Below are 11,943 nucleotides of genomic sequence, written 5' to 3'. Positions count from 1 at the left end.
ATATCGAAAAGCAACGTGTTGCAGTGATATTGCAACCGATACGTTGCGATTATAAACATCACGAACTGTAGCAGACATTTTTTATTGAGGGCTATTCGCAGAAGTGCTGACCGCGAGAAAGGAATTAATTAGCTAAAAAAGGAGATCGAAGGAACATTAGAACTTTTATGTCGACGACACTCGTAGCTGCAAACCATATTTACCGAGGTGGTTGCGGTTTTATTCGCCACGTGTCGCGAACTGGAGGAACGAAAACTTAAAGTGTCTCGTTTTTCCTGCGGTTACAACAGGCGACGAACAACGTCTATTTTTGCATAATTGTTGTGATCTTTTTGCAAAATGTATCTGGTACAGTTATTATTATATAGATGCCCGACGTATGTGTGTTATGATTGTCCTTTTCGATTCTTACGTTACGATATATAAATATATTATAGATTTCTACGCGATGGTATATAATATATGATGTGTGGTTACTACCAGTGTAAGTAAACGTGGTTTCTTCTATGCTTTGGCATCGTCTCTCTCGCAGGTGGGGACGAAAGGCGGAACTGGTGAGCTAGAGATTTATCGTCGTATAAATTTCTGTTCGAGCGAAAGGAAGAATCGCGAGAAACCAGTTTCATAACGATACATTGGCTGCCTTCGATATTCTTTGTTCATCTTTTAGTTCGGGGTAATGTGTGTCGAAAGAGAACCTGATTGTGTGAAGTAAAAGGCCGTACCTACACGCAGTCCAGGGAGTTTTTTATTACCATTCTCCATTCATCTTCTCCTATTTCAGAAACTCACATTTTCGTATCCTACACAATATACAAACCTGTTCTATCCCAACTAATCTGAACACTAAACATAATTCTATTCTTTCATCCATATTATCAATTTTTTCAGCTCACAAATAATTTTTTATTGTTCTTAAAAAACGTACCTTTATCTTTGAAAAATTCTACTATATTTCAAATTCCCATTAAATTTAAAAAACATACAACTTGGCGCCAAATTTGAAATGCTTGCAGATAGACTCGTGACCGTCTGTTGGTAAGATACGTTCTTTCGAAACCTCGCTAGTGCTCTGCTATCTATCCCACATTGCAGCACCCTGTCCTGCTCGAAGAAAGTCATAGATGAATATAAAAGGTATACAAAGCCCATCTTCGTTACTTGTCACACGTAATTATTGAAAGTTATCGTCGGTACACAAGTTCTCAACGAAACGTCATTCCGTCTCTTTCTGTTTCAGAAGAGAAAGGTGGGGTATAGATACGTCACCAAGATCCACGTGACGTCAAAGGCTGTCGAATGGCCGAAAGCCAAAGGCTAAACGAAACGACGAGGCAGGCTTTGTAGCCGAGTGGGTAGAGGGCAAATGGCTGCCGTGCGGGTGAATAATAATGCGTAGTCAGTTCGAGGCGAGTGATAAAAATCGTGATAAAGTGCGTGTACGATGTTACTGAAGGGCCAATTATCGGAGAAGAAGAACAGGAGGCATCATGGGAAAAACACCAAAGCCACGGCCGGTAAGTGCATAGATGGGTACGCCAGGAAATTTTGCGAAATGGTTCCCCTGCCAGTCGACGAGATAGCCCTGCTGCGTTCTCTCGTCCCCTCTAATCATTTTCCATGGTATCAACACAATATGGCCGAACTGTATGGAGATTAACTACGCGTTTCGACTTGATACGATTCGCCGAGTGCATCGCGGTGGCACAATAACATCGAGCAGCAGAGTTCGTAATTAGATTCAAATCGTGTTCGGTTTTGAGGTTAATATCGACCAAGGATATGCGAAAATAAAATTGCCGAAACGGTGGAACGTCAGAAGATAAATACATTCCGAGGCAACATTCGCTCGCACTTCTTGTTTACGAAATGTAATCGGGGAACGCGAGATTGCGGTGGTTGAGCATCAAGGTTATGCGCAAGACCGTACACGCGTTCAGATAATCACGCATTCATAATGTATTTTAAACTGATATTTATTAACTCGTCGAACTGTTCGAAGTGAAACGCGCGATCGCATTGTGTCACTGTCGAGCGTGAAACGTGCTCGAAAACATTCGCAACAGTGAGGTTATGATGACTCCAATATGGACGCTCGACTCGTACGCGCGTCTACGAATGCATTTCGTTCTCGCGTCTATTAGTAAACATGATTCATGCCCGAGAATCAGCCGGCTCTGTTAGATACTTGATTTTCTGTCAATTAACTAGTGGGACGCGATTAGGTTCCTCTTTGTTTCGATTCGAACAGGCGATTTGAACGAAGTGGACCGAACGTGAATAGGATTATCAATGAATTTGAACTTCGTCCCTTCGTTTGATGAGCACTGTTGTTGACGATGGAACGCCATCGCTATCGCTTAACCACGGTTATTTTCTATCCACTTGGATGATACAATATCCCTTCGTACCGTGTTATCGCGTTAGAGTTTGTGTCAGGCGTTGGCCTTTCCCGCATCAAATGCGTAGCTTCTGTGCTAAATCGGCGCTAATTCGGATCTTTTTTAGAATAACTTTCTCTGTTCCATAGAATCAGTTGTGTGTCATTCTATTAACAGATTCGCAGTCTAGCAAAAGAATATTAATTCTGAATTGTACTCTTTAATTTCTTGAAGAAGACTGAGACACATGTACATGTTTAATTTCTCCTAAATTCATATAGAATTAGATAAGATGGAAGATACAATGAAAACTCTTGGAGGGGGTAGATCTTCTCTAAAAAATTTTCTATTGTTCGTTGCTCATTCGGTGGTTGTAAGAATCTAAGAAAAACATCCTGAGGAATCATCGCTGAAATTGTCCTGACCCAGATGCGAGTCATAGGACTGAACGTGTTAAGTAACATCAGCAATCTTTTCAAGAACCATGTTCGAAACGAACTCCCTGCTAATTTGATCCTCCGTCATTAACCAATCAAACGTGTTTCCCAAGCGTGCACATAAACAGTCTGCTCTCTACTTGCTTTAATTCCACGTAAATATTATGCATACGATTAAAAGAACGCTTTCACTTTACATCGAACCGCGTGTCGGTTGAAATGCAATTCACGCTGGACGAGGATATTCGACAATAAACAGCTAATCGTTGAATGTTCCTTCGTAATTAAGTGTAGGTAAATCTGTGGATGCCATCATCGAAAGTTGGTCTTGAAATCCCTACAAACCTTGGAGTTCGACTTCGAGTTTTTGTTCGAATTTCGAAGCAGGATTTTTATATATTCACATATTCATAATTCAAATGTACAAATATACAAATTTTCGAATATCGATTATTGGAGAGTTGTAGTTCATAAATATTTAATTATCATCAATATTTCTATCACTTAAAGGGACGCGCGACTCAAATATTTAAATATTCAAATTTTCAAATATTCACTAGTGGAGAGTTGTGGTTCATCAACATTTAATTATTATTATTAATATTTTCACCACTTAAAGAGACCTGTGACTCTTCGACTTTCAAGTGCTTTTACGCCAATTTTTACCTCGAGTTTCAAATTGTTCGAACTTCGAGGTTCCTCTGTACTTCGATGATACTCCACAGGCATGCGCGCGCATCACACTTAAAGTGCGTGCTAGTGAAACCGCGAAAATGCATTCTTGGCGTGCTGTGATAAGAATAGAGCGAGGAAGCTAGAGCAAGATAACAAATAGAGAGGTACTAACATTCACACACATCTAACTATTCTATCTATGCGCTGACATGTGTATTATGCGTGCGCGAACTCGATGTCGCGTGAAGAGAACATAGTAACATACGTCGATCATAACCTCACACAGTTATAATTGTACAAGTGCAACATGTGTTGCCATGACGATAAAGACGCGGATCGATGTTTTTAACGCGGTCGAACACATCGTGTTGATTTCGTGTCCGATACCTTGCGATATTTCTGTCTTCGTATTGCGCTTTCCTGCTCCTTACCAGAGCCCGACCCGATCGATCGAATCTGCTATGCAGCTTTTATGGCAAATGCAATTGGAAAGTTTCAGAGCCCTAACTGCCCTTGCTGTGAAACTCCTCGAAACGTTTTCAATCTTCGCGCGGGTTGTTTCGAAATTTCGCGGGAAAAATGGGGGATTTGAATGAACTCAATTGAGCACCTCACAGGTCAAAGTGATGAACTTTGCTTTCTGAATTTTTCAAGATTTTCATGTCAAAGGACTTGACTGATGCTTCACTTTTTATATTTAATATTAAATATAAATATCTTTCTCTTGTAGAGTTGATGAATTTGACAAATGAGCGGCTCAGTTATTAAGGAATATGTTTGTTTTCGTTTAAACGAAGTGCACAGGTATTTTAGAATTCTATATTTTCCTTGCATCATCGAAAGCAATTATCATTCACGTCTCGTAGCCTCTCTAAAATTCTTTTTCTTATCGATCACGCGGAATTCTTTTGTCTATTGTCAAGGCGGTAACTAGAGGCGCTGTTAATTCGAAGGAAACCGAAGATCGTTCACGGAGAGCTCGCAATAGCGACACAAATTCTCGCGTGCAATAATCAGCGAGCGAGCTCTCGATTTTTTTCGTTCCTTCTGCTTCCCCTCCACTAATTACGCTCGCGTTTATTCTTTCGTACGCGGCCCACTATCTCGTTTCGCCTCGAAAAATTCAACGATAAGAAAATTTAACGATCGTCTGCAGCATCTAAAACACATTCGAGACAAGATATCTTGTCCTTGAAGCTCTCTTAATTTCGTGATAAATCCCGGCACCGACGATGTCGTCGACAGCGAATCGGTGTCGTGCTCGTTCGTCGAAATCGTTGGTCAGTGACCAACTTCATGGTCTAGTTACAATAGCATTTTTTTTCCTTTCTCACTTCTGATATGATAGCGATACCACGATCTCTCTCTCTGTCTCTCTTCTCCTCTCTCTGCGGTGTTATATAAAGTTTGTTCTATGTACAACTCTTCTCAAAATTCTGAACGCCTATGGTTCCCCTACGTATCGTCAACAGGTATTCTCCTGAATAAGATAACGGTGTAAAGAGTGGTCAGATTCGGTGGGACTAGTTTCCATGTGGTTTTAGACATCACTAGACGCGGAAGATGGTAATGTAAAGGAACCTGATAAACATAACGGCTAAATATAACGAAATACAGTGCACGCAGTCAAGGCTGTTAATTTTTAAACTCGCTTTAAAACTGCATCGATCATCGGTCAGTTTGCTGCTGGCTGTGAATGGCGAGCTTAGTTGCATCACTGAGTTTATGATATTGAGACACCCGGTAGCGATCAAATATTCAAGTATTCGAATATTCAATTACTAAATTGTTCAGTTATTCGAATATTCAATTGCTCATTTGCTCCATTATTCTAGTATTCAAATACTCAAACATTCAATTATTCAAATATTCAATTACTCCATTCAATTATTCAAATATTCAATTATTCCATTCAATTATTCAAATATTCAGTTACTTAAATTTTCAAATTTTTACATTTTCGAATTTTTAAATATTCAAATCTTTTATCGATAATTTATCTACTATAAGTCTACAAATTCAGAGTTTCTAATTTTTTAATATTCCCTAATATTTTTATTATAAATACAAGCAAAAACCAGCGTCCATTGTCTGGTATCGAGTTAAATTCCAGCGAACCAATGAACTTCGATTGTACGAGGCTCTGCCCTTTCGTAATATTCGGCGCTTAATTGACACTAACGAAGCGAACGTCATCGTAGGGAATTAATAATACCGATGCAGAGCCATCATTATCGATTTACATATATTGACTGTACGACCAGCGATACTCTCTGATGAGCGTCAAATCCAGTTATAAAATCCGCAAGATATCAGAAAATTAATCTTATGCATTAATTCGCAAACAAGGATTTCTTCACTGCCTCAGGTATAATACATCATTAGAACCTCCTAGTAATTTCATTTCCAGCAATTTTTCGAAATTAATGATCATTCTTAGTTGAACAAATACTCATGTTGCAGTAAAATTCTCGAGTGTATCAGCACATGTACACTCGGTTTGTTTTTAAATTCAAATATTGTTGAGCAAGGTAGAATGAAGATATAAGAAATTATACCGTATAAATATTTAACACGAAATAACTGGTCGAAAAAATGAGAAATTCCCTTATATCTTATCATTCTTTTTTTGTCTTTACAACTTCGATGAATTTGTCCCTGAGTAACTCTTAAGCCTTGTTCAGATTGGTCAAGTTATTTGAATTTTTGAATGCAAGTGATTTCGGATAATTTGACCAATGTGAACATGCTGTACTACTGGACTTGAATATCCTTTTAAGCATCAAGCGAAGTTGACGTCCTTTAAACCTTTCCTTGCCTTAAAATACACACTTGATGTGTGCTGTGCCATGTCCAAACCATATAGAACAAATTCCAAGCAAATCAGCAGACATGTGAACATCAAGTTACTTGAATTCAAGTAGCTTGACTAATTTGAACGAGTCTGTTATAGGTAATACCCAAACCTCAGCGTCGCGTACTATTCGTGTCCCATGAGAAGTCCCCTGGAATGCATCGTCCCTAACGCGTTTCAGGTGACTTCTCATAGGACACGAATAGTACGAGTCCCACGAGAAGTCCCCTCGAATGCATTGTCCTTAACGCGTTTCAGGTGACTTCTCATAGGACACGAATAGTACGAGTCCCACGAGAAGTCCCCTGGAATGCATCGTCCTTAACGCGTTTCAGGTGACTTCTCATAGGACACGAATAGTACGAGTCCCCAAGAGAAGGTCTCCAAAAAAACGTGCCATTATTCAGCCCAGCGTGACCCTTGAAGTATACTTGTAGTGGAACAGGTCGAATACAGCTCGGCGGTCTCTCTGAATTTATACTGTCCCTGTCGAATCGCTTAATCGCCGCAGCATCTACATATCCCCGTCGGTCCCGGGACTTAATTCGGGTATTTAGATGCGAATGCACACGCATGTAAATTATCCGACCGAGGAGTCGTCAAGGACCGGTGAATCTCTTCTCCTGTGCCCCCACCTCCTCTGAAGAATTTCTTGGAGGGAAATAACGGTCGATGAATTCTGGCGACTGGGTGTTAAGCGACTCAAGGCCTTCGTAATGTAGCCTCAATCACCGTCAATCTACACTGATCTTAACAATGCACGGAGCCACCTTCTTCGGTCCCTGCAGACGTTCTCATTGTCGACTCGATTGGAGATACTCCTTTGAGAGTTTCTCGCTCGGCCACTTGCTGTGGCCCTTCTTGTTAGCTCTTGGGCTCTTGGTGGGAATGGTGGATCACGATTGATGGGTCCTGATGGTGGCTGTAAGGTTTTGGGTGTGGAGGGATCGAAGGAAACTGTAAGCTTTTAGAGATGAAAATATGCTGAAGTAATTATTCAGTCGAGCATTAACTGGATTAGCTTTTGTATTGAGTCTCTTCTGTTTTAAGTTAACATTGTACTTTAACACTTTATTTCTTTAACACTGGAACTAGCAGACCTGTCGAAACGACTTCTATGATTACTCCTTGCACACATTTTTATCCTTTACAAATTTTATTTTTTGGTCTTAGTTTGTGCTGAATAATGCAAAAAGAAACATATGGATAAACGTTATTTCTGTAAATAAAATATATTTTTAGGTATTTATAATTGTGACGAATCATTGGAAATAGGCAAAGATTAGCCACGGTAGTTCTAGGGTTAAAGTGTCTATACTGAAAAATTAGAAAATTATAGTACATATGTCAGGTTTCGTCAACTGTCTCCAGTAGAATTAAAATCACAAAATTTCCATTAAAATTCAGAAATGTCCAAGTGGGTCTGTTCTGCCTTTCAAAAGATAGCTGGTCAGCCGTCCATCTTTGTCGCTTTATTGAACAGTCAACTGCATTTCATTTCCCCCATAATTCTGCCTGACCGCAGAGCGAGACAGAAAGAGAGAACTGGCGCCGCGGCGCCCGACACCGTCTCTGTAGATTGGTAGAGTCGTCCTTCGCTGAAAAATCACTCATTAATTAATTACACCCTACAGAGGGATATTTTTATTCGTCTATTTATTGCGACGAAACCTGCACGAATCACGCTGCAAGATTTTTCACGAGCCTTCGACAAGATAGACAGACCGATAAAAATTGTAATCTACAAGAGGAGGAATGATATTGGTTACCCGATAATCAGTAACTTCTGAACGCAGGCTCGCCTGTTTGAAACGCGATTTTCTCCGAGTCGCAAACATAGGGCATTATGTAATCAGGCTTATCAACGGTGCACTATCAGCGACAGAATGTAGTTGCTGCACCTTTTGCAACTGAATAATCGTATCTCTGGTAAATGCTTTTTCCTCTGGCTCGAGGTAAACAGCGGTGATAAGGTTTTCAGGTGATTCCATAATTATTGGAAAGGGACTTACAAGTTATTCAAATCGAGCCTTTTAATTAACAGACTGACTGGTTAGAAATTGAAGAATTGACTGATTTTAAAATGATTTCCTGAAATCTTCACTTAAATTTGGAAAATTGAATACTTAGAATATTTGAAACTTTGAATACTTGACAATTGGAATATTTGAAAATTTAAAAACTTGAATACTTGAGGATTTGAATATTAAAAAATTTGAATACTTGAGAGTTTGAATATTTGGAAATCTAAATACTTGAAAATTTGAATACTCAAAAATTCAAAAATTTATCCGCTTGTTATTTGAAAATGCGTTCATTTCGTAACAAACATATGTCAACCATTTTCCTTCCTCAGAAAATAAGGACAACTCCATTATTATACAAAGCAAACGCTAGCGATAAAGCCTCGCTTACGTAACACAAATTTTCCTTAGCGTCGAGCACATTGAACTCTCTCATCTTCCCTGTTAGTTATTTTCATGTTTCGCCAAGAAGATTTATGCTGGTTTTAGAAAATTCTGGCTCCGTCCCGATTCTGTCTCGGTTCGCGCGAGCACCGTCGCGAATAAATCGCAAATAAATTGCAAATGCGCATGAAACGATCGCGAACGGTTACTGCGCGAGGGGCAGATTTGCGTCAAACGCAAGATTGGTCTCTTGCTTTTCAAAGTGGCTCGGTTTTTGCGGTTGTTTACATATGCAGCGTCGCTGCATTTCCTCGCGAGGCGTGTGCAATTGTAATTCGCTCGCGCGTCCGATAATGCCCGCCGAGATTGCATGTTATTAACCGACCACACATACGACAATCGAGAGATTTCTTTCTGACGCAATGGCGAGCGCGAATCGTCTTGCTGGGGATTATTCAGTTCGAATTTCTTTTTCAGATTATGACTGTTAATTAGTGTGATAACGTGGGTTGAACCCTTTTGGGTTCTCTTAGGCTTTTTGCTGTGACAGGTTTAAACAGTTGAAGTGAAAAATATAATAAATATTCAAATTTTCAAATATTGAAATGTTTAAATTTTCAAATATTGAAATATTCAAATTTTCAAATATTGAAATATTCAAATTTTCAAATTTTCAATTTGATCTTTTTTAGCCGAATCGAAAGTTAGATTGAGATGAAATAAAATCGGAAAAGAATAAATAAAAATAGAATGAAGAGAATAAATTGAATAACTGATTAAATGGAAATAGAATAAATACAGGAAATTATGTTTACTCGATTCGTATTAGCTCACATAACTGTAAATTATTTTCAACTAGTTTCAAAGATAACTCTTTTACTTCAAAAAACAGTAGCTATGTAATATTTCCAAAAAAAAACACAACTCAAAAAATTCAATTTTCTGAACTCTATTAATAGAATACTAATAAAATACTCAAAGCTAGATTGAAACTGCTGTAATGGTATCAGACAAAAGAGGTCATGAACTTCAGCAAAACTTTTCATACGAATAGTTCAATTATGGTTCCTCTGCATTACCATAAAACGAGCCCCAAGGAAGTAATTATAGAGAAAAGATGACATCAGATGGTGGAAGCGCAAATGTGTCTCAAATATATGACAACGTTTAATCCCATGTTTTCGTGTTCTTCTTTGTGGATCGCGGGTTCGTCCTCGGACGAAAATTGTTTCAGGTCCGCTCGGAATGCGTTCCATGTTTGTTTCGTGCGTCACTGATGCGCACGTCAGACAAATCGGGGTCCTGAAATGAGTCCACTTTGCGCAAAACGAAACTTAAACTCGTGCCTGTTTTTTCGGAACGCCCGATAATGACCCACCTGACGATGATCGCGTACCTTCGCGCAATGCGACGCAATATCGCCTTTAAATAAGAAAAATCCGTAGTGTTACGAGGAAAACCAGTTCATGCTGGCGTCGTTCTCGAATGGATCTCGCTGTAAACCCTTCGCGTACCTCTTTCGTATTCGTATAACGCGTTTTGAACGACCTTGCTTCTACCTTCTTGGAATTCCTGCCCCGAACGGAGAACAAAAATTATATGACATATGGTCGTCCTCGGCCGTCCTACCGTGTCGATTTTTCTTTCGAAAATACAATTTCACCTTTAGTCCTTCATTGACCCTTGCACTGAGCGAAGTGTCCTCTTCGTGCCCTCTTCGTGCCCTGAGAGCTACAGGGTATTATATTCTGTATCTGTGTTGTATGTGTTAAGTATTCTATTGTAGTCTATTATACAGGGTGTTCCACTTAAATAAAGCCAGCTAAATGTCTCTCTCAATCGTAATAACACGAAAAATATACTATATGCAATTTGAATGGTATTGGGGGACCTTTTATTTCAAAACTCACATTTTTTTTTATTTTCAAGATATCGTAGAAACTGCATATAAAATGGTTTTTCTATCGTCACAGTTGGGAGATCGAATTTAGGTGACCTTGTTTAACTGGACACCCTCTATAGGGTGATCAGTTTAACTGGTAACCTTCTAATAGGTGTTGGTAGCACTTAGAATGCTAACAGCATTTAGAATATAAAGCTGCCAACACCCTGAGGGTTTTCAGATAAACTGATCACCTTGTATATTCTATTTTATATTCTACGAACTTTATTTTTTATTTTTTGTTCCATTTTTCTTTTAACCACTTTATTGCTTTCCCTTCTACTATTCTTCTATCCCATACTTCAACCTTCCATTTCAAGAATTCTTCCTGTGTTTAATATACTATTTTTATTTTATCTTTTTTTTTTTCAATATTTCACATTCCATTTTGTGAAACAGCTCTTATCTCACGTTCCCAGAATCATTCCGCCTCGAAATAAGAACCCCATTTAAGAAGGGGCCAACGAGTTCGTGAAGCGAAAACGTTTCTGTTGCGCAAGGTTCGAATAACGCGATCAAGCATTTTCGTCAGAGGGCCTCAGGGATCATGAGTCGTCTCATGTGTGCTGGACTCGCATTAATAAGGCCAATTGCAGTCGTTGATGCTGTCACGTTTCGTAGTTATTGAAACGAGAAGGAAAGACAGAGTAGAATCGCGCTTCTGTCGGCGGTCCTTTGATTAAATTCTCTTAATTAATATGCCGATGGTCATGCTCGATAAATAGGAATTGAGTCTTGAAGCGCTCGTTGACATTAATCCGTGATAAACGAAGTCGATGTGTTCGGCTGACCGAGTCGTATCGCGTTTCAAGTGAATGTTGAAGCTGCGATAATATCCACCTCGAGTCAGGCTAAGTTCGATAGAAATCTGTCGAAAGTCGATTTCTGTTTATTCATTCACGTTCTCTCGAAGCAAGATTAGGACCCACACTGAGGAACTGAGGACTCGCTGTGGGGTTTACAGCGAGTTGTAGTTACCACTGCCTTGTCTCGATGTAAGGTCGATGATAATTTCAGGAGACTTCTTGAGACTCCTCAAGGGACATGAATACTAAATCCCTGTAATTTTAGTCACTCAATTAAAAAAGAAGAAGAAGAACTATATTCTATAAGTTCTCAATTAATTTAAAGCTTCAGCTTCAATCCACTCAGAACTGTATACTCCCCCCTTATTCCAGTTTCACCGAAGTCCCACCGAAGACAATCAAAACAACGTTCTCCAGATGTTCAATCAATCCACTCGCTT

At 39.3% G+C, this 11,943-nt stretch overlaps 1 protein-coding gene across 1 annotated transcript in view; it reads left to right on the top strand.

Annotated features, from left to right (window-relative positions):
• Positions 1-1,290: 1,290 nt before the first annotated feature.
• The window catches only part of Nfat (nuclear factor of activated T cells 3), a 49,499-nt gene continuing 38,846 nt past the window's right edge, over positions 1,291-11,943 (top strand). The window contains exon 1 of the mRNA XM_076386464.1: positions 1,291-1,517. Coding sequence (XP_076242579.1) covers positions 1,445-1,517 — 73 coding nt within the window. The 5' untranslated portion in view covers positions 1,291-1,444. The remainder of the gene's footprint in view (positions 1,518-11,943) is intronic.

This window comes from Calliopsis andreniformis, chromosome 10 (assembly GCF_051401765.1).
Source record: "Calliopsis andreniformis isolate RMS-2024a chromosome 10, iyCalAndr_principal, whole genome shotgun sequence".
Taxonomy (NCBI): domain Eukaryota; kingdom Metazoa; phylum Arthropoda; class Insecta; order Hymenoptera; family Andrenidae; genus Calliopsis; species Calliopsis andreniformis.
The sequence above is the reverse complement of the archived record's forward strand: the minus strand, read 5'-3'. Positions and strand labels throughout refer to the sequence as shown.